General features: G+C 44.0%; 1 protein-coding gene and 1 pseudogene across 1 annotated transcript in view; both read left to right on the plus strand.

The window, feature by feature from the left end:
- Positions 1-1,914: 1,914 nt before the first annotated feature.
- The window catches only part of LOC126417066 (uncharacterized), a 70,771-nt gene continuing 45,891 nt past the window's right edge, over positions 1,915-26,794 (plus strand). The window contains exon 1 of the mRNA XM_050084959.1: positions 1,915-3,118. Coding sequence (XP_049940916.1) covers positions 2,958-3,118 — 161 coding nt within the window. The 5' untranslated portion in view covers positions 1,915-2,957. The remainder of the gene's footprint in view (positions 3,119-26,794) is intronic.
- Positions 6,785-6,902, plus strand: LOC126417352 (5S ribosomal RNA; annotated as a pseudogene).

The raw sequence follows: 26,794 nt of genomic DNA on the forward strand, positions 1-26,794 counted from the left end.
GCGACACGATGTTAGGAGGGATGCCATGACTTGTATGACATCAGTGTACGGGGAGTATTCATCTTTCTCCTTTCTGCTCAGTACATAGCTGCTCGCTGCGATTAGTTCCTGGCAGCTCTCGCGGCCTACCGACCTCGTCCACCCAGCCTGCTGTTTCTCTTCAACTAAGTAATGTAGAGTTATGATTGGGTACTACGGTGCTATAGTTTTATACTTGACGTGGCCAAACTTTGGCACGTAATAGTTTAGTGTCAATAGCTTCTGGGGAAGGCCAAATTATTTTGGCTGAAACCTAGGTAAAGATTTATTTCTATTTGCAACTGAGACTGACTTGTTATATGTTTAATTGTCACAGTTGTTGACGGGGCTACACGATGTTAAAAGTTCTTAAGTTCTAATATGAAAACAAGCCTACATGTGTAGAAGTCCTGACACTGTATTGCCTGACATAGCAACCAGTAGGTGACAGACGTTAGCATAGTAAGCGTATATTTAGCTTAGGATTAAGGGAAAGAAAAATTCTTCTAATAGAAGATTTACTGACTAAGGAGCAAAAGACCGTGCGTGGCTATGTAAATAGCTCACTGGAAATGGCCTCTTTCTAATCTGTTACCCGGATTGGGCTACAAATAGGGCTGACAACACATCTCAGATTCCTCCATCGTGAGTATCTGCACCTGTCTACTATTTCAGCGGTACACCAGTTCGTTGCGTAGCAAACGACAGTGTTTTTGACGTTTCCTGGTTGTCGTCGAACTATCGTAAAAAGCCATACTAACAAACCCGTTTTCTGCAGATCAATGTGCTGTTTCTATGAGAATATATAGACAGTTTTAAAAAAGTGTCAAATATTTCTACAGCAGGTAGACTTTATTAAAATTAAAATCGTCCGCGACAGACTCATAAGGGCCATACACTTCATCAAACAGATTAACAAGCACTGTATATCTACGATTTTTGCGACACGAATTACCAGCGGTAATGGAGAATGTGGCCGAGAGGTTCTAGGCGCTTGAATCCGGAACCGCGCTGCTGCTACGGTCGCAGGTTCGAATCCTGCCTCGGGCATGGATATGTATCATGTCCTTAGGTTAGTTAGGTTTAAGTAGTTCTAAGTTCTAGGGGATTGATGACCTGCCGGCCGAAGTGGCCGAGCGGTTCTAGGCGCTACAGTCTGGAAACGGGCGACCGCTACGGTCGCAGGTTCGAATCCTGTCTCGGGCATGGATGTGTGTCATGTCCTTAGGTTAGTTAGGTTTAAGTAGTTCTAAGTTCTAGGGGACTGATGATCTCAGAAGTTAAGTCCCATAGTGCCCAGAGCCGTTTGAACCATTTGAATTGATGAAGTCAGATGTTAAGTACCATAGTGCTTAGAGCCATTTGAACCATTTGACCAGCACCAGCTCCTGTAGGAATATGTGACACCTTTCTTTGAGACACCCTGGACTCACAGCACGTAAATTATAACACGAGAACCATTTAATGCCGACTGAACTGCGTACGACATAATCCAATACGGCTTTTCCCGGAGGTGTGCTTGTGACGTAGAAAACGACCATACACGTCACTGGCCACGTTCCTTTCCACTCTGCAGGAATCTGACGTGTCTGATTCTCCTTTCCACTCTACGTGAAATTCCACTCTGTGACATCGCAAAACTCGTCCCACTGCACGGGCGCTTCCCCCTTGACGTCCCGCCAGTGTCGGCTTTAACTGGCAGACGTGTGAAGAGCGAGAACGTCGTCCGCGCGCTGGGGCGCCGGTGCCCTCCCGCCCCCACCTCCGCCCCTCCGAGCAACACGGCGTGCTTGCGTGGGTGGCGGCGGCGGCCGGGTGTCACGTGACCCGCCGACGCCGACGCCGGCTTCCGTCGCGACGGCGCGGCCGTGCGTCAGTCAGCTGCGACGCCCGCACCGGGATGCCCGCAGCCGGAAGCCGGGCGAGGAGGCGAGAAACAGACGACACCTGCCCGAAGCAACGCCAGCTACGCCCTGCAGTCTATGCCGGTGCGACGGACGAACCTCAGCAGTTCTCGTAAATCTATTGCCACAGTGGTGTTTCCAGATACTGAAAGGCAAAAATCTCCCTTGTAATTCATTACTTACTGTGCAGGCTCGCAGTTATTTCAACGCATCTGGACGCTGAAAGACCAACGACTCTGGAAGACTGCAGGATGGCGAGGTGACACGGCTCAGGATTCTCACATGGAAGCACATTTCCGAAACCACTTGCTGTCACTACTCTATGGCGCGCACATTTCTCTTGTACCAATACAGTCCAAGCAGATCTTCTGGACTTACCATATCCGCTCGATTGAGAGTCGCATAAAAAGCCGCCAGTAATTGAGAGTTACGAACTACACATCGAGCAAGACACGCCTCCAGATGACAGCTACTGTGAGATGTGTTTCGCTAGTGTAATCTGCACGCAAAGGCGTCGCTTCTCTTGGGAATCGTATAATATTTTCGTACCCCCTGTCGGTTCATCTGCTAGTGTCTGAAATTGCAGCCAGTGACGGATAATCGTTTGATTTAAGCTTTTCTGTCTGAGAACATGAGTGAACAACCCTGCCTCGCAACGATAATACCGTATCATTCGTTGGAAAAAACCTGCGGAGCTACGTAAAATTCTCAACAACGGAAGTGACAATCAGTGATACTAGCGTGTGTTTTCGTGGCGCCGGTCCGCTGGAGGAACGAGCAGAACTACGTAAAATTGTCCTGTTCGACGCAGTAGACAGCCAGTGCTTTTCACCCGTGTGTGTGGCCGTGGCGACTGTTCGCTGGAGAATCTTCCAGACGAACATACAATTGTTTTGGTCGACACAGTAGACGAGCAGTGTCTCTCACGAGCGTGTGTTTGTGGCTACTGCTCCCTGGAGTAACGTGCGGAACTACGTTTAGCCGGTGCGTGTGAGACGTGCGCTGGCCGTCGTAGCGCGACGCCGGGACGTCGGCATGCTGGCGGCGGCGCTCTGCTGCCGCTGGCGCCAGCGCCGGCATCGGCGCGTCGCCTTCCTCAAGAAGTCGCAGGTGTTTCCGGTGACGCCCGCCAAGGCAGGCGGAGATGACGCCAACAACAACATGGGCCACGGCGTGGGCGAGCCGCCGCCGCACAGGTATACACACACCACCTGCCGCCCGCCCGCACTCGGCCGGCCGCCATCGATCGCGCGTTGACGTCACGTGACGCCACGCCATGCCGCGCCGCGCTCTTTGCCACGGCACCGCTCGCGCACGCCACGCGTCCACTCGATACCCCCGCTCGAGCCAACCACTCTGACAGACTGTTGCGCGCGCGTGTCGGATTTGGTTGTGGTAACTGAAGCGAGAGCACCTCTTCAGAAGAGGATCTTCACTACAGGATGAAATTTTCACTCTACAGCAGAGTGTGCGCTGTGAAACTGTGTGCCGGACGGAGACTCGAACTCGGGACCATTGCCTTTCGCGGGCAAGTACCGACAGAGCTACCAAAGCACGACTCACGATCCGTCCTTACAGCTGCAATTCTGCCAGTACCTCGTCTCCTACCTTCCAAACTTCACAGCAGCTCTCCTGCAGAACTTGCAAAATGGTTCAAATGGCTCTGAGCACTATGGGACTTCTGAGGTCATCAGTCCCCTAGAGCTTAGAACTACTTAAAACTAACTAAACTAAGGACATCACACACATCCATGCCCGAGGCTTGATTCGAAACTGAGATCGTAGCGGTCGCGCGGTTCCAGACTATAGCGCCTAGAACCGCTCGGCCACCCTGGCCGGTCTGGAGCCGCGCGACCGCTCCGGTCGCAGGTTCGAATCCTGCCTCGCGCATGGATGTGTGTGATGTCCTTAGGTTAGTTAGGTTTAAGTAGTTCCAAGTTCTAGGGGACTGATGACCTTAGACGTTAAGTCCCATAGTGCTCAGAGCCATTTGAACCAACCGCGGCCGGCGCAGAACTTGCAGAACTAGCGCTCTTAGACGAAAGGATATTTCGGAGACATGGCTTAGCCACAACCTGGGGGATGTTTCCAGAATGAAATTTCACTTTGCAGCAGAGTGTGCGCCGATATGAAAATTCGTGTCAGGTTAAAATTGGTGGTCGTGCTAGGGTAGCTCAGGTGGTAGAGTACTTTCCCGCGAAAGACAAAGGTCCCGAGTTCGAGTATCGGTCCGGCACACAGTTTCAATCTGCCAGGAAGTTTCACACCAGCGCACTGGGAATATCCCCTAGGCTGTGACTAAGCCATGTCTCCGAAATATCCTTTCTTTCAGGAGAGCTGGTTCTCCAAAGTCTGCAGGAGAGATTCTGTGAAGTTTGGAAGGTAGGAGACGAGGTATTGGCGAAAGTGAAGCTGTGAGGACGGGTCGTGAGTCGTGTTTGGGTAGCTCAGTCGGTACAGCATTGGTCAGCGAAAGGTAAACATCCCGAGTTCGAGTCTCGGTCCGGCACGCAGTATTAATCCGCCAGGAAGTTTCACGACATTCACTGCATGCATATCCTCTTCCTCCGTCATTTCGGCTATCTAGCGACCGCGTCAATTCGACCGTCTCCTTCCACGTGCTTCAACTGCCGCCCTGTGTTCCCGCACTCGTTTCCGGCGCTGGTATTTTCTCTCTCGGACCCACGCATTCCTTGCCTTCAGCGTCGGCCTTTCCTGGAAATCTTTGAGTATTCTTAGTTTTTCCTTAAACGGATCTCGCTCCTGCATGAATTTAGGAGAAATTCCCACTTCTCTTACATCTTTTACAACTTCTGTGAACCCTGCCCCTTTGCTGTCTTATCCAGAAAGAACGTTAACATACTACTGCATCCGTCGTGGGCTCATTCGCGTCACATGGCCAAAAAGGCAGTCCTTCTTTTCCGAATCGTGTCACATACCTTCTCCACTTGCTTATATGGGTGAATTGGGGGGGGGGGGGGGAGGTACATGCTTTGAGGGATGATAATATTGTTGATCCTGTACAAAAAATTGCAAATAAACTTATATCCTTTTCTTAACCGCACACAGCATACAACTGTTTGAAAACCAGGGGCATCAGTCGCATATTCTTCTTCACCACACTCACATGCGGATACATCCGCAGCAACATTAGGCTACGTAGTGTTGTCTTTACAGATCATAGGTCATTCTTCAGAAACCACGTGTTTTTCCTCAACATATACATTGACTTAGTTGGCCCGCTGCTTCCAGCAGTAGGATTCCAACCTATCTTCACGAAAATTGACTTGTACACCATGTGCGCTCACTCCTCCAGTTACTGACATTTCGACAAAAACATCAGCCAAAACTTTCTTTATTACATGCAACTTCTCGTTCGTATTTTACACGCACGTACTCAAACCCAACCACAGCGGTAGCACCAGTTCCCAACAGCCCGTCGAAGTTAAGTACTGATGGGCTTGAATACAACTTCGACTGGTGACCGTCCGGGTCTGAACGAGCGCTGTTGGCAATCAGGGTGCACTCAGCCATTGTGATACCGATTGAGAAACTGCTTGACAGAGAAGTAGCGGCTCCGGTCACGAAAACTGACGACGACGAGGAGAGCGGTGTGCTGACTACATGCTCCTCCATGTCGGCATCCGGTGACGCCCATCGGCCGAGGATGACATCCCGGTCTGTCGGTACCGTTAGGCCTTTAGTAGTTAGCATTACTCAAGTAAAGGGCTGTATGCTTGAGTTCAGATCAAGAACACAGCAACTGTCAACAGGAGCTGCAAAATGCACTGCAGTCACGGTGGAGTTTTTGAACGTCAGTTGTGAGGAAATGTACACATTTAAACAAAACATTAGATCACAATATTTCATTTATTATCATCTACATTTCTTCAGTTCCCCATTCTTTTCATTAGTTTCCTCGGAAACTGTTTAGAACTAGACATACGTTCATTTGACGTTTTTTGTTCAAAATCATTAAATACTGTAACCCATAAGAGCATGTACCTTTCCACCCAACACACACGTGCGGTTCGTAGTTCTGTCGCTGTTTATTATATACGACCCGGAATTTTTCTCAAAATCTTTCTTTCTTTGGCCTCAAATTTATTGTAAGAGTCCCTGCCCCATAGAGAGCTCTAGTCGAACAACAGTGGATTAGTGTCTAATTTTGATGTTTGGGGGTATTAATCACTTGTTGTAGGTGACTTTAGCTAGTTAACAGACCACTTCCATAATTTTAACGTATGACACGAAGGTTTCCGTCTCTGACAGGTTATCCTTCATTCATTCATCTAGGTATTTAAACTTTTCTACCTGTTTAACTTTACCCAGTCCTACCTACAGTTCTCTTGGCGCTGATTTTGTTTGCCATAAACTGCACGTTCTCAGAGGAGATTTAAAGCCCCGCCTTCGTTGCCTGTGTCTTCAGTTGTTTAAGTTGTTTTGCTGCCGCATGTATGGAGCGTGAAAGATGGGTAGATTATCTGTAAAGCCTTGACAGTCGATTGTAAGATTCATATACTTGTAGTCTAGCTTTACCTCATTTTCTACCCCTGAATTGTCCATTTCTTTCCACCATTCTCGGAAGACTTTTCCAGAAAAAAAAATCCAGTTGTAGAGCAGAGGCGATAGTTGAGCTCCTTGTCTCGCTCCTGTCGTGGTTTGAAAGGCAGCAGACAACTCTCCTCTGAACCTCACTTTCAAGGTCGTGTTAGTCGCGGTTTGCTGAATAATCACTTCTGTTTCGTTATCTAAGACACTCTCTTCAAGAATTTAAAATAAGGTGGTTCGATCACTTGAGTCTAAGGCCTTTCTGAAATCGACAAAGATGATCACGAATTTCCCGTTCCTTAGTTTCAGATGCCAACGGCCTTGCCGCAGTGGTAACACCGGTTCCCGTCAGATCACCGAAGTTAAGCGCTGTCGGGCTGGGCTAGCGCTTGGATGGGTAATCATCCGGTCTGCCGAGCGCTGTTGGCAAGCGGGATCCAGTCAGCCCTTGTGAGGCAAACTGAGGAGCTATTTGATTGAGAAGTAGCGGCTCCGGTGGTCTCGCAAACTGACATACAGCCTGGAGAGCGGTGTGCTGACCACATGCCCCTCCGTATCCGCATCCAGTGACGCCTGTGGGCTGAGGATGATACGGAGGCCGGTCGGTACCGTTGGGCTTTCATGGCCTTTTCGGGAGGAGTTTAGTTTACTTTCAGATATGAAAGGATGGACTTCAGTTTCATAATCTGCTGAGTAGATTCCTAATCTGCTGAAACCCGTTTGGTATTACACGTACATCATTGAAATATGTTAATTTCTCTCTTCCACGGAGTACTACTCCAATACTACTCCCCCACCACCACAATTTTCGTCAACGGACATTCTCTACAAACCGATGTGCCGCGCGTATTTTGCATTCTACTACACGTTAGACATTCTTCGCATTTCATTCGTGTATGTAGCGAGATTGCAGTGATTGCTAAAATGCCTCCGTGAGTACTATAATTACTCTAATTTTGTTTTCGTAGTCCCTACCAAAACGATATGCAGGGGCACACGATCTGGTCAAAGGCATCCGAACACCTGTTGACAGACATTAATATGGGATGGGTCGAACATCGCCTTCACGATGACCTGAACTCTGCCAAGGACGCTTCCAGTTACGTGTCTGAATGTCTGTGGAGGAATGGCGGCCCATTCTTCCTCAAGGGCCGAAAACAGAGAACGTAGTGGTGTTCTAAGCTGCTGTCCGAAGAGAAGTCGACGTCCTAACACATCTCATTGCGTTCATCTACATCTACATTTATACTCCGAAAGCCACCAAACGGTGTGTGGCGGAGGGCGCTTTACGCGCCACTGTCATTACCTCCCTTTCCTGTTCCAGTCGCGTGTGGTTCGCGGGAAGAACGGCTGCCGGAAAGCCTCCGTGCGCGCTCGAATCTCTCTGATTTTACATTCGTGATCTCGGGAGGTATAAGTAGGGGGAAGCAATATATTCGATACCTCATCCAGAAACGCACACTCTCGAAACCTGGACAGCAAGCTACACCGCGATGCAGAGCGCCTCTCTTGCAGAGTCTGCCACTTGAGTTTGCTAAACATCTCCATAACGCTATCACGCTTACCATATAACCCTGTGACGAAACGCGCCGCTCTTCTTTGGATCTTCTCTATCTCCTCTGTCAACCCGACCTGATACGGATCCCACACTGATGAGCAATACTCAGGTATAGGTCGAACGAGTGCTTTGTAGGCCACCTCCTTTGCTGATGGACTACATTTTCTAAGGACTCTCCCAATGAATCTCAACCTGGCACCCGCCTTACCAACAATAAATTTTATATGATCATTCCACTTCAAATCGTTCCGTACGCATACTCACAGATATTTTACAGAAGTGGGGACTCGACTCAGGGCAGGCTAGATCATTTTAGGAATGTTGTTACTGGCCACAAACCACTGCCTCACAGATACTGTGTCATAGGGTGCATTGCCCTGCTGACACAATAACTGTATCTGAACTGCTGCCGTCCGGAGTGGCCAAGCGGTTCTAGGCGCTTCAGTCTGGAACCGCACGACCGCTACGGTCGCAGGTTCGAATCCTGCCTCGGGCATCGATGTGTGTGATGTCCTTAGGTTAGTTAGGTTTAAGTAGTTCTAAGTTCTAGGGGACTGATGACATCAGCTGTTAGTGCTCAGAGCCATTTGAACCATTTGAACTGTTGCTCTAGTATACGCAGTACGCATTGCTGTGAAATGTGTTCACGTCCTTTCGCATTTAGCGTTTTCTTAATAGCAATAAGGGGACCACACCCTAACCACAAAAACACCCTCACCTCCCCGTACCTCACTGTTGGCAGTTTACACGATCACAGGTTACTTTCTCCAGGAATTCGCCAAGGCCACGTCCTCCCATGGAATTGGTGCTGTATATAGCGTGGTTCAAATCACTCGTTTCCAGTCATCCACCGTCAATTGCGTCTTTCTTTACGCCACCTCAAGCGTCGCTCAGCACTGGCTACAGAAATGTGTGGCTTACGAGGAGCTGGTCGTCCATTGAATACATTCTTTTGAACCCCATACGCACAGTCACTGTGCTAAATGGACTGCCGGCAGCAGTTTGGAATTCACGAGTGATTCCTTCCACTGATTTCATGTGATTCTTTCCAACCACCCATCGCGACGCTCGACGGTGGCTGTCCGTCACTTATTGATGTCTTCCTTGGTCTTGGTTTAACTGCGGTTGTCCCCTCGCGTCTCCACTTCACAGTCACATCACCTACAGTGGTACTAGGCGGCTTTAGAAGGATTGAAATATCCCTGATGGATTTGTTACTTGGTGGAATCCAGTGACTAGTCCACAATCTACAGTAATTCACTGATCTCTCGTGACCGAACCGTCCTGCGGTTGTTGCTTGTTTACTGACAGCACAGTACTCACCGCATCCTTTTACACTGGCAGCTGCGCCCTCGTGACACGTGGTGGTCGGTTCCGCGTTACGCGGGAGTCTCCTGATACTTTTCATCAGGTAGTGTACACGCTCTATAAACCGCTGCGCAGTGCGTACATAGCATGTTAAGATTTCTTCCAGGTCCACTCTGCTTCCATACATTGCGAACCGCTGGGAAGTACATGGCGTTTCAAAAAGGACTTTACAACTTTAAAAATTCATATAAATTTATTGAAAGAAGATATAGAGCAGAGTTTAGTGTTATTTTGTAGGGAAACACACCAAGTTTTTTTTTACTTTACACTAAACGTGTTGTATGTAGCTTCCGTTGGTTATCCTGCTCACATACCATCGGAGTCAATTTTTTCCCAAACTCGCTGTAGCATTGCAGGTGTAGCTTGCTCAGTGGCGGTGTAAATTCTTTCTCTAAGTTCAGGTAGAGAAGCCAGCGCAGAAGGTTCAAACACGATATCCTTGATGAAACCCCATAAAAAAAATGGAGTAGTGTCAGGTCTGGGGAACGTGGGGGCCATGCAATTGGCGGATCACGACCCATCCATTGACCTGGAAAGCCGTCACTGAGAAAATCTCGGACGTCAGCCAAATAGTGGGGTGGTGCACCATCTTGTATGAAGTAAACATTTCGTTCTTGGTCATCCACATCGATCTGTGGAATCAAAAATTGGTGTAACTTATCCAGGAACACTATCTCGTTGATGGTTCTCTCACGGAAGAAAAGGGGCCGAACATTTTGTTCTTGCTCAATGCACAAAAAACGTTCAGTTTAGGGCTATCACGAACATGTTGCAATGTTTGTTGTGGATTTTCACTGTCCCAAACCCTACAGCTGTTGTGTTAACCTTGCCACTTAAGTGAAAAGTCAACTCGTTAGAAAATATGATTTTGTCCAAGAAATTTTCATCCTCATGTAATCGATTTCAAATACCCGTACAGAAGTTCTTGTGAGCAATTTTATTAGGGTCTTTTATTGCTTGTACGATCGTCAGTCTGTACGTTTTCAAATGCAAACAGTTTCTCAACGCTCGCCAAACAGTCGTATGTGGGATTTGCAGTTCGCGAGATACACTCCGGGTCGATTTCGTAGGACCGTCGACAAAACGAAGTCTCACTCGCTCAACGGCGTCGTAGAATGTGCTTGGACGACCTAAAGATTTTCCATGTCTTGCCGATCACTCTGTTTCTACAAAACATTTATGCCAATCATAAATTATAGGCTTACTAGGAGGATCTTTAGCGTACTTAGTAGGGAAATTACGTTGGCTCTGAGCACTATGGGACTCAACTGCTGAGGTCATTAGTCCCCTAGAACTTAGAACTAGTTAAACCTAACTAACCTAAGGAAATCACAAACATCCGTGCCCGAGGCAGGATTCGAACCTGCGACCGTAGCGGTCTTGCGGTTCCAGACTGCAGCGCCTTTAACCGCACGGCCACTTCGGCCGGCGGGAAATTACGCTGAACTGTTGTCGCCGACTTCGATTCTTCAAACCAAAACACACAGCTAGCACTCTCGGGTCCAGTGAAGGCAGTCATCTTTAACGCAACTGCCGCTAACGCTCCTTATGGTGCGATTCGGCACTAGCGAACTACGCGAGACAAAACTTGATGTATTTCCCTACAAATCGACACTGCAATCACATCTGTAGGTACTATGAATTAATTTATATGGATTTTCAAAGTTGTAAAGTTCTTTTTGAAACACCCTGTATTTGGCGGAGGTTATTTTCCTAACTACCACATATGAGGGTTTCGCCCCATTCCATTCCTGCATGTAGCGCGCGTACAATGCCTGGTTAAATGCGTCTCTGTGGGTGGAGAGAGGAAAAACAAACTGGTTCGAAGCGGTCAGAAGACAGGAAGAAAAAACATAGTGAACAGACAGAGCACTGCAAGAAAAGAAAAGAACACGAGTGATGAATTGAAGTTGACACACTGTTCTTAATTGGCCCATCGAAGACAAAAGAAAAAAAAGATCAGTATAGCTTGTGTTACAGATATGACTAGAATCATAGAGCGAAAGAACATGCGAGTTTCCAAAATAATGTCCATGTTATGGCGTGTGTCTCCAAAATAACGTCCATTTTATGGCGTGTTATAGAGGAACGCTGAACGATGCTACCGTCGTCTAAAAGGTGTAAACAGCGCAATGGGCAGACGATGGCGATTTTTTAACGGAATGCACTACGAATGCAACACTTTAACGTGTCATTTCCTTCTGTGATATTGCTTATACAGATTATGTCCTCTGGCTGTTCTGTTGTTTGGTCCTTTATGCAGAACAAACCTATTTGAAACTACTTTGCAGGGATGATGTTTAAGTCAAACTAGGGATGCAACAGTGATTGTTGTTACAACAATTTATTATCCGGCACATTCGCACTAACTTCTAAATGAAACGACCGGTGTGAAACGTCATCAACTAGTCTCAGATCATAAACAGTTGCCGCGGTTCAGACCCACCACTGCGAAAAACCACGCAGATTTTTTTAAAAATACCTAGCGGCTTAACAACAGTTTGATTTTCTCATTTTTATGACAGCCCTGTGCACACTCCACGTGATGTAAAAGGTTTTCCTTCGATATAGCTCATTAGCAGCAGTCATCCGCACGCGAGCAAAATAAATGTGCCTACGGATACATCGAGAATCGGACACCAGGACAATACGCGCTTCGATCACACAAGAATAAGGAAAGTTCTGTCTGATTTTAAGCTTCTCCGATTAATGGACTGTTTGTATGTTTCTAGTATTTTCGGGTGTCCAGCAGGGTGCAGTCTTTTCGTAATATGATGTTTCTTGAATGGACTGTTTGTGTGTTGGTAGTATTTTCAGGTGTCCAACCGGGTGAAGTCTTTTCGTAACACGATATTTCCGCCACACGTGCTTCTTAATCTGATCTTGTTTTCGCAGTCCTTCGTAAGGACTGTAGTACATTCCCAGATTCCTCACATAACTTTGTTTTTTGGAACTATGTAAGTAGGCTTTCGCAGACCTGGTACGTCTAACTAGGAATGTCTACCACTTCAGGTTTTCCGGCATTTTCGTGACGTTATCTCCACAGTCAAACAAACCTGTCACCAGTCACATGGTCCTCCTCGTTATACATTCAATGCCCAAAGGCCCAATGTTAGTCCTATTTCGGATAGGCTCCACACACTAGTGTAATATTCTAGGATGGGTTGCACTAGAATTTTGTAAGCAATCTCATTTTTAGAGTGATCACATTTTCCCAGTACGAAAAACACTGTACACTCATTTTCCTTTTTCACATGAGGGAACAAACAAATGTCGTTAGGTGATAAATCAGGCGAATATAAGCAGTGAGACATTACTTCGATTTTTCCTTCATGAGTCGCGTAGAGGCACGGGATGAATGGCTGCTTAAGTGTTTCTTTGCGTGCTGCAATTATTCGAGAAAAAAGAACACCTCTGTAAACAGAGTTTTCACTTATAACCATTTTAATTAATTCAGCTGTTCGTCCTTTGTGAAACACTATATATTGTATTAACTAAACGAGACCCCTTTTGCCCTTGTTTCGACCTGTTTCGTGTTATAAACCCGTTTCCCAGTACGTAACTTAGTCCAAGGATGGCAACCAAACGAAAACTAAGACAAATGAACTTCCTAATCTGTCAAGTGACGACTTAAACTATATGTTTATCTCTGTTGTCTGCTTTGACACCGTTACATTAGTATTGGACAACATTTACTGTAACTATGAATAAGCTTACACTGGAGTAAAGCTATGTGCGCAAGAGTGGTATTTGTATGATGAACTGTTTCCAAAAAAAGACACCAAGGTACCCCTCCTATGCAGAAGCTGCAACATTATCTAAAAGAATGAATAATCGAACTGAGTCTTCTCATTCCACTTCTAATGTTCTAAAAATGGCATAAAGTATATTCCTTTTGTTAAAAAAATCTCTTATGTTTTGATAAATATACTCAACTAGCATTTAGTTGTAACTCTAGCCTTGTTGAAACTGTGGTCTTTTCCTCTACTAAGATTTGTGTCGGTTGTCTAAATTTGTTCCGCAGCTGTGTGTTTCAGAAACATTTACTTCTAAAAACCACTTTTGAAAATACCCTACAGAATGATGCAACCAAGGAAGAGGGACAAAAGTCATATCTGACTGTGATTGCCTCAACTTCTTAAGCAATTGTCTACCGCAGCATTCCATTTTTTTGAAGTGGATCCGTTAAAAAGTAAATCTTTAAAAGCCAGCTTCCTTTATTCGTGCTCGTGAACAAATATTGTATCCCTAAAATAGGGATAACGTTGCTCTCATCCGAATCGACAGCAAACCGACACCGACAAAGATAGTTCGGGTACACATGACAACGCGGCAAGCCGAAGAGGAAGAGGTAGGAAGAGTGTATGAGGATATTGAACGGGTAATTCAGTACATAAAGGGAGATGAAAATCTAATAGTCATGAATGATTGGAATGCGGTTGTAGGGGAAGGTATAGAAGAAAGGATTACGTGAAAATATGGGCTTGGTACTAGTAATGGGAGAGGAGGAAGACTGAGTTTTGCAATAGATTTCAGCTAATAATAGCGAATATTCTGTTCCAGAATCACAAGAGGAGAAGCTATACTTGGAAAAGACCAGGTGATACGGGCAGATTTCAGTCAGATTACATCATGTTCAAATAGAGATTCCGAAATCAGACACTGGATTGTAAGGCATACACAGGGGAAGATATAGACTCAGATCACAGTTTATTGGTGATGAGAGTAGGTTGAAGTTTAAGTGACAAATCAGGAAGAGTCAACATGCAAAGAAGTGCTAAGGAATGAAGAGATACGCTTTAAGTTCTCTGAGGATATAGATATTGCAATAGGCCATAGCTCAGTAGGCAGTTCAGTTGAAGAGGAATGGATATCTCTAAAAAGGATAATAACAAAGTTGGAAACAAAAATATTGGTAAAAAGAAGGTAACTGCAAAGAAACCATGGGTAACTGAGAAAAACTTAAAAATACTTAAAACATGTTTAGGGAAATTCAGGAAGACAGAAATACAAGCCACTTAGGAACGAAGTAAATAAGAAGTGCAGGGAAGCTAAGGAGAAATGGCTGCATGAGAAAGTGAAGAAATCTAAAAATAAATTATTGTCGCAAGGATTGACTCACCATACAGAAAATTCAAAACAACCTTCCGTGAGTTGTCTGATTAGGGACACCGATGACCTCAGCAGGTTGGTCCCTTATGAATTCACACACATTTGAACATTTCAACTTGTCTGATAATGTGGCAGAAGAAGAAACAGGAGTTGATATGGAAGATATAAGTGATCCAGTATTATAATCAGAATTTAAAAGAGCTTTGGAAGGCTTAAGATCGAAAATGACAGAAGGGGTAGATTACATTCCATCAGAATTTCTATAATCATTAGGGGAAGTGGTAACAAAACAACTATTCACGTTGGTGTGTAGAATGTATGAGTTTGGCGGCACACCATCTGACTTTTGGAAAAAAATCCTCCACACAATTCCGAAGACTACAAGAGCTCACAAGGCGAGAATAACACTGAACAACAAATTTGAAGTGAAAGTGTATAAATTGCATGATTTTGAGTTAGTTCTGTTTATTTCAGTACAAAATCATCATCTACTTAAATATTTAGCTCTAGTTTTTTGAAAGTAATCTACATTTTTGTATAAATAACTCACTATCTAAATATGCATTCATGTTCCAAGATTCAGCATAACAAATTTTAAGTGATTAATTACTTGAACTATGTTATATGTTATGCATTGACAAATTTCAGTGCCATTCTGGAAGTACAACAGTAAAATATTAAGAAAAAACGAAGATAATATTACGTGAATGAAAATACTTTGTAAGTCTACTTTGTACCAGAACTATATAAAGCACAAAAGAAAAATTACATATTTTGTTCAGAGATAAATTCAGAAGACTACCGTTTTCGCTTGGCTTGACGTTTATACACATACTCGGGAACATACCTTATGACAGTCCAGCAGTAATCTCCTAAAATAGTAAGGCTCCACTTTCCGGCATACCTCGTCACAAATGTGGCAATATCTTGATGAAATCGCTCCCCATTTTCATCACTTACTGCACCACAGTCTTTGGGGAAGAAATCAAGATGACTATGTCAGAAACATTCGGTGGATTATGGAAAAAGCGAGAGAATTCCAGAAAAATGTGTACCTCTGCTTTATTGACTATGCCAAAGCCTTTGACTGCGTCGATCACAGCAAATTATGGAACGTACTGAAAAACATGGGCGTAGCAGATCACCTCATTCATCTGATACGGAGTTTATACCTTGACCAAGAAGCCACGGTGAGAACTATGTATGGAACAACGAAATGGATAACGATTCAGAAAGGGGTCCGGCAAGGCTGCATACTGTCACCGTACTTATTCAATCTGTATGCAGAACATGTCATGAGGAATGCGAGGCTAGATGAAGGAGAAACAGGAATTAAAATAGCTGGAATAAATGTAAACAACCTTAGGTACGCGGATGATACGATCCTGTTGGCAGAAAGTGAAGAAGAATTGAGAACACTCTTACTGAAGGTGAAAGACGAAAGTGAAAAGGCTGGTCTTATGCTGAATGTGAAGAAAATGAAAATTATGGCAACTACACCTACCAATTCGTGGGATATAGCAGGAGAAACCATGGAGGTAGTGACCACATTCAGTTATCTCGGTTCCCAGATCTCTGCTGACCGTGACTGCAGCCATGAAATCCGGAAACGCCTGTTGCTCGGTAGACAGGCGATGTCAAACCTTGACAAGGTTATAAGGTCCAGAGATATAACACTAGCAACAAAGATCCGTATTGTGAGGGCTATGGTCTTTCCAGTTGTGATGTATGGATGTGAGACCTGGACCATTAGAAAGGCTGAACGGCGAAGAATTGACTCCTTCGAATTGTGGTGTTGGAGGAAACTTCTTAGAGTTCCATGGACTGCAAAGAGAACCAACAGATCAATATTGGAGCAAATTAAACCAGATTTCTCCCTGGAAGGTCTAATCTTAAAACAAAAGCTGGCCTACTTTGGACACACAATGCGAAGGCATGCCTCGCTGGAAAAAACATTAATGCTGGGGAAGATTGAAGGAACTAGAAGAAGAGGACGTCAGAGGATGAGATGGATCGATGGCATCACAGAAGCAATGTGTTCCAACCTGGAAGGTCTACGGGAGATAGTGCAAGACAGGAAAAAGTGGCGTGATTTGGTTCATGGGGTCACGAAGAGTCGGAACCGACTAAACGAATAGAGAGAGAGAGAGAGATGTAAGAAACGCATTTTCAGTGACATGTTGCAATGACGAACAACGTTTTTCATAAAATGAAAACATGTTATCTACAATCTCCTTGTAATTTATTGCTCGTTGTTTCCCTAAGAACTGTAAACAGATTGTCTTAAAACATTCCCATGCATGCTTCTCATCACCTTGTATGATTCCATCAAAAGTATGGCCTCCAAAGAGCTCTCGAATCTGTGGGCCTACAGAGATGCCCTCCTTTACTTTGGCATCACTTAAATAAGGGAATTTTTGCCTTAAGTACTTAAACGCGTCACCATCTTTGTTTATTCCTTTAACAAAGTTTTTCATGAGACCCAACTTGATGTTGCAAGGGCAGGAGCAGAATCTTTTTAGGGTCAACTAGAGGTTCACTCTTAATGTTCTTTATACTTGGTTGAAGAGATTTTCTGATGGGATATTCATGTTAAATGTAATGAAATGCACAAGCTCGGCTATCCCATTCACAGAGAAAGCAGCAATATTTGGTATACCCTAACTGCATACCGTATAGCAGTGCAACCACTTTCAACTCACCAAAAATCTGTCATTGAAAGTCATTATGCTCGATGGCTTCTAGTAAAATTTTCATGTTTTGGTAACTGGAATAGAAGGTAGCTCATTACCACTAGGTATAAGCACTGCTTTTAAACTCAACTTTGACGAATCAATAAAGAGTCTCCACTCATCATGGTTGTAATTAATTCTCAGAGCCTCCATTAGACCATTTATGTCTACACATGCCACAAGACTATCTTCTGCTCTCTTCTGCGGTAGAATGAAACATTTACATTGCTTTCCAGAAAATTTCACTGCTACCATCTTGGTGCTAAAATCTCAGCCTTAGCTTTAGAGAGCTACAAATCTCTAATGAGCTCATTTAACTCATTTTGAGACAATTTTTGTGAATCATCAATTGATGATATATTTGGAAGAAACTCTAGATCTTGTGATGTACATGGTTCAGGACATTCAGAATCCCCATCAGAAGTAATCTCGTACATTGTCGGTGGTTCAGGTATTGGCAGTCCTTCCCCATGTAGAACTGGTCGTATAGCAGATGGAATGTTAGGATAGATCACTGTCCGCTTCTTCTTCGTAGATATTCCCTTCTTGATAGAAGGAGCCATACAAAAGTAGCAGTGACTGACATGGTTAGTTGGCTCACGCCAGATCATGCGCACTGCAGAGGGCATAGAACTCCTTTCCCATGCATCCAATTCCTGAGGTTGCTGGCACAACTGTTGCATCTACATCTACATCTACATCCATACTCCGCAAGCCACCTGACGGTGTGTGGCGGAGGGTACCTTGAGTACCTCTATCGGTTCTCCCTTCTATTCCAGTCTCGTATTGTTCGTGGAAAGAAGGATTGTCGGAATGCCTCTGTGTGGGCTCTAATCTCTCTGATTTTATCCTCATGGTCTCTTCGCGATATTAACGTAGGAGGGAGCAATATACTGCTTGACTCCTCGGTGAAGGTATGTTCTCGAGCTACTGAGCGTCTCTCCTGCAGTCTTCCACTGGAGTATATCTATCATCTCCGTAACGCTTTCGCGATTACTAAATGACCCTGTACCGAAGCGCGCTGCTCTCCGTTGGATATTCTTTATCTCTTCTATCAACCCTATCTGGTACGGATACCACACTGCTGAGCAGTATTCAAGCAGTGGGCGAACAAGCGTACTGTATCCTACTTCCTTTGTTTTCGGATTGCATTTCCTTAGGATTCTTCCAATGAATCTCAGTCTGGCATCTGCTTTACCGACGATCAACTTTATATGATCATTCCATTTTAAATCACTCCTAATGTTTACTCCCAGATAATTCATGGAATTAACTGCTTCCAGTTGCTGGCCTGCTATATTGTAGCTAAATGATAAGGGATCTTTCTTTCTATGTATTCGCAGCACATTACACTTCTCTACATTGAGATTCAATTGCCATTCCCTGCACCATGCATCAATTCGCTGCAGACCCTCCTGCATTTCAGTACAATTTTCCATTGTTACAACCTCTCGATATACCACAGCAATATCCGCAAAAAGCCTCAGTGAACTTCCGATGTTATCCACAAGGTCAATTATATATATTGTGAATAGCAACGGTCCTACGACACTCCCCTGCGGCACACCTGAAATCACTCTTACTTCGGAAGACTTCTCTTCATTGAGAATGACATGCTGCGTTCTGTTATCTAGGAACTCTTCAATACAATCACACAATTGGTCTGATAGTCCATATGCTCTTACTTTGTTCATTAAACGACTGTGGGAAACTATATTGAACGCCTTGCGGAAGTCAAGAAACGCGGCACCTATCTGGGAACCCGTGTCTATGGCCCTCTGGGTTTCGTGGACGAATAGCGCGAGCTGGGTTTCACACGATCGTCTTTTTCGAAACTCATGCTGATTCCTACAGAGTAGATTTCTAGTCTCCAGAAAAGTCATTATACTCGAACATAATACGTGTTTCAAAATTCTACAACTGATCGACGTTAGAGATACAGGTCTATAGTTCTGCACATCTGCTCGACGTCCCTTCTTGAAAACGGGGATGAACTGTGCCCTTTTCCAATCCTTTGGAATGCAACGCTCTTCTATAGACCTACGGTACACCGCTGCAAGAACGGGGGGGGGGGGGGGGGGGGGCAAGTTCCTTCGCGTACTCTGTGTAAAATCGAACTGGTATCCCATCAGGCCCAGCGGCCTTTCCTCTTTTGAGCGATTTTAATTGTTTCTCTATCCCTCTGTCGTCTATTTCGATATCAACCATTTTGTCATCTGTGCGACAATCTAGAGAAGGAACTACAGTGCAGTCTTCCGCTGTGAAACAGCTTCGGAAAAAGACATTTAGTATTTCGGCCTTTAGTCTGTCATCCTCTGTTTCAGTACCATTTTGGTCACAGAGTGTTTCGACATTTTGTTTTGATCCACCTACCGCTTTGACATAAGACCAAAATTTTTTAGGATTTCCTACCAAGTCAGTACATAAACCTTACTTTCGAATTCATTGAACGCCTCTCGCATAGCCCTCCTCACACTACATTTCGCTTCGCGTAAATTTTGTTTGTCTGCTAGGCTTTGGCTATGTTTATGATTGCTGTGAAGTTCCCTTTGCTTCCGCAGCAGTTTTCTAACTCGGTTGTTGTACCACGGTAGCTCTTTTCCATCTCTTGCGATCTTTCTTGGCACATACTCATCTAACGCATATTGTACGATGGTTTTGAACTTTGTCCGCTGATCCTCAACACTATCTGTACTGGAGACAAAACTTTTGTGTTCAGCCACAAGTACTCTGAAATCTGCTTCTTGCCACTTTTGCTAAACAGAAAAATCTTCCTAACTTTTCTAATATTTCTATTTACGGCTGAAATCATCGATGCAGTAACCGCTTTATGATCACTGATTCTCTGTTCAGCGTTAACTGTTTCAAATAGTTCGGGCCTGTCACCAGAAGGTCTAATACGTTATCACCACGAGTCGATTCTCTGTTTAACTGCTCAAGGTAGTTTTCAGATAATGCTCTTAAAAAAATTTCACTGAATTCTTTGTCCCTGCCACCCGTTATAAACGTTTGAGTCTCCCAGTCTATATCCGGCAAATTAAAATCTCCACCCAGAACTATAACATGGTCAGGAAATCTACTCGAAATATTTTCCAAATTTTCCTTCAGGTGCTGTGTCACAACACCTGCTGAGCCAGGGGGCCTATAGAGACATCCAATTACCATGTTTGAGCCTGCTTTAACCGTGACTTTCACCCAAATTATTCCACATTTCAGATCTCCATCAATTTCCTTCGATACTACTGCACTTTTTATCGCTATAAACATGCGTCCCCCTTCACTGTCCAGCCTGTCTCTGTGGTATACATTCCAATCAGAGTTTAGAATTTCATTACTGTTTACATCTGATTTCAGCCAACTTTCCGTCCCTAATACTATGTGGGCATTGCGACCGTTTATTAATGAGAGCAGTTCTGGTACCTTTCTATAGACGCTCCTGCAGTTTACTATTACAATATTAATATTGTTATTCCCTGTTGCGTTTTGCCTACTACTACCTTGTCATGTCTCAGGAGGCATCTTGGCGGGCCTAGGAAGGGAATTCTCTAACCTAAAAAAACCTACATATGCACTCCACACGTAATCCGCTACCCTTGTAGCCGCTTCCGGCGCGTAGTGCACGCCAGACCTATTCAGGAGGACCCTACATTTCTCCTCCCGATAGCGGAGGTCGAGAAATTTTCTTTGCACCCAAAATAACAACTGTAAGCTTTTTTAATCAATGTAGTTATTTGCTGTTTTTGTGAAGCAAATGTCACTTCTCCACACACATAGCAAAATGTGTTAGCACTGTTAACACAAACTCGTGGCATTTTTGTTCACTTCAATAGCAGTCAACTTGAACAACTGGTAGTTAATCTGGAAACAAATGTGCAAAAAGTATTCACTGAAGTTGAAGAAGAAGGAGACAAAAAGATCACTAAAATTGGTATCAAAATGTTTATATCCAAAATATTGCACACAAGTAAGACCAGGGACAATAATATAATCCATTGTTACTAGTTATTATGACTTTGACAAACCATTATACTATTTGATTTTAAACTTAACATAAAAATCCGTTTATAATTATCTCACCGTAATAAAACAGTGTAAAATGACAACTAGAGCTAAATTTGAATTGTCTTTGTGATATTCGCGATCAGCACATTAGAATTTATAGGAATTGGCGATTTTCATTCTATTTACATTTTCATTGTTTCACAGTGTTATTGCACAATCAGCTTAACAGCTCATGTATCAAAGTACTTACAAGAATAATACACAGAAGAATGGAAAAGAAAATTGAGGATAACGATCAGTTTCGCTTTAGGAAAGATGCAGGCACCAAAGAGTCAGTTCTGACGTTGCGGTTGATAATGGAAGCAAGACTAAAGAAAAAGAAACACACGTTCATAAGATTTGCTGACCTGGAAGGAGCGTTCGACAATGTAAAATGGTGCAAGGTGTTGGAAATTCTGAGAAAAATAGGGGTAAGCTATAGTGAGAGACAGGTAATATGCAATATTTGCAAGAGGGAACAATAACAGTGGACGACCAAGAACTAAATGCTCGGATTAAGACGGGTGTAAGACGGGGGTGTAGTCTTTTATCCCTACTGTTTAATATATTCATCGAAGAAGCAATGACGGATACAAAAGAAAGGTTCAAGATCGGAATTAAAATGCAAAGTGAAAGGATATCAATGATAAGATTCGCTGATGACATTGCTATTCTCAGGGAAAGTGAAGAATTACACAGTCTCCTGAAAGTAATGAACAGAATAATGAGTACAGAATATGGACTGATATTAAATCTAAGAAAGACGAAAGTAATGAGAACTAGCAGACATGAGAACGGCAAGAAACTTAACATCAGAATTGGTGATCTTGAAGTAGATGAAGTTAGGGAATTCTGCTGCCTAAGCAGCAAAATAACCCATGACGGGCGGAACAATGAGGAGGTAAAAAGTAGACAAACACTGTCAGAAATGGCATTCTTCACCAAGAGAAGTCTAATCGTATTAAACATAGCCTTTAATTTCAGGACGAAGTTTCTGAGAATGTAAGTTCGGAGCACAGCGGTGTGTGGTAGTGAAATGTGGGCTATGATTAAACCGGAAAAGAATATAATCGAAGACTGATGACTCAGAAAATAAAATAAAGTAAAATAAAGGGATACAACACAGACACCGAAACGTATATGCAGCCTGTAGAGAAACCAGACTGCAGTTATAAAGAGTCGAAGGACATGAAAGAGAGCAATGATTGAGAAGGGAGCGAGACAGGGTTGTAGCCTATCCCCGGTGTTATTCGCTTGTACACTGAGCAAGCAGTAAAGGATTGAAAAGAAACATTTTGAGCAGAAGTAAAAGTTCAGAGAGAAAAACCGACAACTTTGAGGTTTGCCGATGACATTGTAGTTCTCTCAAGGACAGCAAAATACTTAGAAGAGCAGTTGAATGGAATGGATAGTGTGCTGAAAAGAGGTTATAAGATGAGCTTCAAAAAAGTGAAACAAGGGTAATGGAATTCAGACGAATTAAATCATGTGACGTTAAAGGAATTAGATTAGGAAATGAGGCGCTAAATGTAGTAGATGAATTTTGCTATTTAGGCAGAAGAACAATAGGCGATGGCCGAAGAAGAGGCGTTGCCTCCTGTGCTGTCGAGAAAGAAATGGCAATATCGTGAACAGGTCTTTCTGTTTTGCAACTGGTAAACATGGCTGCTCTTTCAGTTGAAGTACTGCATGACGCACTTCAACCGCGGTCTTTCCTGTTTTGTAATACGTTGAAATTTGCCAAGTCTTGTGTTTCAGAGTAAGAATTTGTAATAGCTGTTTGAGATGGACTAGTATGAGACAATCTTATCATACTGCATTTGAAGATCTTACACGCCTGCACTGACAACAATGCACTCCGTCTTCAGGGCACGGGTAAGAGTGCTACAAACAGCGTGCAGAATGGCCTGTAGGCGGCAGCATAGTGCAGATGCACACATACCGTCGCAGTATCATTATAAAGTTGACCGCCCCACTTGCGACTTGCACCAGGGAAGAACAGCGTTCTGTTATTTTATTTTTGCGTAGTGAAGGTGTGAAACCTATTGACATTCACCGACGGATGAAGATTCAGTACGGTGATGCATGTTTGTCATAGCAGCAAGTCTATGAATGGAGTAGGAAGTTCGCAAATGGTGTGACTTCAGTGGAAGATGCTCCTCGTCCAGGTCAGGCACAACGAGTTGTGACTCCACAGAACATTGCAGCAGTTGAAACCATAGTGAAGGAAAACCGCCGAGTGACACTGAATGACGCAATGGGAGGAAAGAAGTTCCGTTCCGATGAAGAGGTACACCACACGGTGCATGAGTGGTTGTGCGGACTACCAAAAGAATTTTTTTCTAAGGGAATTTATGCGCTTTGTAAGTGCTGGAGGACTTGCATTGAGCGTGGGGGAGATTATGTTGAAAAGTGATACAGCTTTCTACCACTTCTGCACAATAAATAATACTTTAAAAAATATTTAAGGTTTTCATTTGACTCACCCTCGTAGTTTTTCGTAGCTCTATTAATTCCAATTGTTGTTGTTGTTGTAGTCTTCAGTCCTGAGATCGGTTTGATGCAGCTCTCCATGCTACTCTATCCTGTGCAAGCTTCTTCATCTCCCAGTACCTACTGCAGCCTACATCCTTCTGAATCTGCTTAGTGTACTCATCTCTTGGTCTCCCTCTACGATTTTTACCCTCCACGCTGCCCTCCAGTACTAAATTGGTGATCCCTTGATGCCTCAGAGCATTTCCTACCAACCGATCCCTTCTTCTAATTCCAATTAACTTAGTGTTAAACTTGCCTAAAATGTGTCATAATTTACACAAATGATGCGGAAAGACCACAAAAAAATACCAAATGGTATTATTCTATTTCCCAGAATAAATGATTTTACATTAGCGTCTACAGAAATGTCTTCGAGTTTCATCAGGTCTCGGTTCGAAACTGAATTCGTGACTATATCTACTCCTGTCTGTGAGATTGCGATATAAAGCTAAGACGTGTCTGGAGACGCCCCAGAAAACTGTGAAATAACAACCTGACTGTCGCCTGCCATACGGCCCGACAACTGGGAGAGATGGTTAGGGGTGCCATTTCTAATTTCATTGTAGGACCCTTTGGGTGTCATCAGCGGCACGCTGACAGCAATGTGAATTGTTGACGAAATTCTACGCCCCGTTTTGTTGCCCTTCATGGCACGCCATCCTGGGCTTACATTACAGCAAAATAATGCCCGCCCTCACAGGGCGAGAATTTCTATTCCTGTTCTCCATTCTTGCCAAACCCTACACTCGCCAGCAAGGTCGCCAGAACACTCCCCACCTGAGAACATTTGGAGCATTATGGGCAGGCCCCTCCAACCAGCTCGGTATTTTGTCGATCTAATGCCCCAATTGGATAGATTTTGGTATGATATCCCTCAGCAGAATATCCAACAATTCTATCAGTCAATGCCAGGTGGAATAACTGCTTGCATAAGGGTCTGAGGTGGACCAACGAGCTACTGACTTGGTCAATTTATGAAGCTCTTTCTCATGAATAAATCAATCAATTTTTCTGAACGTGTTGCCATTTGTTTATACGAGTGTTGTCCAGAAAGTGAGTTCTGATCAGTCGCGAAATGGACACCACAGTGAAAACTCGATGAAGCTTTGCACAGATGTGTTGGATAGTGTCTCTAGTATGACCGTCGATCGCATCAAGACGCTCTTTTCAGTTGTGAGCGCACTGTGAGAGAGTAAAGATGCCTAGAACCACGACGTCTCCCGCCAAGGAGGAGGGCTCGTTGAGAGGTTTCGCCTTAATGAACGCAGCCCACCTAACACAACTGCCACGCACTTCCTTTTTCATGGCAATTCGCAGCCGAACTCTGCAGGGGCAGTGAAGACGCTCCTGCAGCCATTTCGATGGGAAGTGTTCGATCACCCACAACACAGCCCTAATTGGCTCGTCCTGAGTATCATCTCTGATCACATGAAACGCTGGATACGAAGACAACACCTGGGCGCAGGCTACTTGCTATAGACCAGCGTAGAGAGTTATCGGAAAGCACAGGCAGCTGCCTTCTATGATGGTGATGTTGGAAATTTAGTATAATGCTCCGACAAATGTCTCTGTCGGAGCGGCGACTATGTAGAGAAGTATCTGGAAAGTGTAGCTAACTCTTGCAAATAAAATGTTTCTGCTTTTCACTGTCGTTTACATTTAGCAACCGATCGGAACTTATTTTCTGGACAACCCTCGTATTTTTGTCTGTACATGCAAGTAGATATCCTCGGAATAGTAAAGCAACTTAAATCACTAAATAAAATCAAGTCTTGTGGTCCAGAGTGTATACCAGTAAGTTCCTCTCAGAATATACTGATGCAATAGATCCATTGTTACAATCATATACAACCGTTCGCTCGACGAATGATCCGTACCCAAAGACTGGAAAGTTGCATAGGTCACACCAATATTCAAGAAAGGTTGTAGGAGTAATCTGCTAAATTACAGGCCCATATGATTAACGTCGATAAGCAGTAGAAATATGGAACACATATTGTGTTCGAACATTATGAATTACCTCGAAGAGAACGGTCTATTGACACACAGACAACATGGATTTAGAAAGCATCGTTCTTGTGAAACACAACTAGCTCTTTACACACACGAAGTGTTGAATGCTGTTGACAAGGGATTTCAAATTGATTCCGTATTTCTAGATTTCCAGAAGGCTTTTGACACTGTACCACACAAGCGGCTTGTAGTGAAATTGCGTGCTTATGGAATACCGTCTTAGTTATGTGTCTGGATTCGTGATTCCCTGTCAGAAAGGTCACAGATCGTAGTAGCTGACGGAAAGTCATCGAATAAAACAGAAGTGATTTCGCGCGTTCCCCAAGGTAGTGCTGTAGGCCCTTTGCTGTTGCTCATCTGTATAAACGATTTAGGAGACAATCTGAGAAGCCGTCTTATGTTGTTTGCAGATCATGCTGTCGTTTATCGACTAGTAAACTCATCAGAAGATCGAAACAAATTGCAAAACGATTTAGAAAAAAAATCTGAATGATGCGTAAATTGTCAGTTGACCCTAAATAATGTAAAGCGTGAGGTTATCCACACGAACGCTAAAAGGATTCTGTTAAACTTCGGTTACATGATAAATTAGTCAAATCTAAAGGCAGTAAATACCTAGGAATTACAGTTACGAACAACTTATATTGGAACGAACACGTAGAAAATGTTGTGGAGAAGGCAAAGCAAAGACTGCGTTTTATTGGCCGAACACTTAGAAAATGTAACAGATCTACTAAAGAGACTGCCTACACTACACTTGTCCGTCCTCTTTTGGAGTACTGCTGCGCAGTCTGTGGTCCTCACCAGATAGGATTAACGCAATACAGAGAGGACGTTGAAAGAAGAGCAACATGTTTCGTATTATTGTGAAATAGGGGAGAGAGTGTCACGGGCATAATAAAGGGTTTGCGATGGACACCATTAAAACGAAGGCGCTACTCGTTGCGACTGAATCTTCTCAG

This window comes from Schistocerca serialis, chromosome 8, assembly GCF_023864345.2.
Source record: "Schistocerca serialis cubense isolate TAMUIC-IGC-003099 chromosome 8, iqSchSeri2.2, whole genome shotgun sequence".
Lineage (NCBI taxonomy): Eukaryota > Metazoa > Arthropoda > Insecta > Orthoptera > Acrididae > Schistocerca > Schistocerca serialis.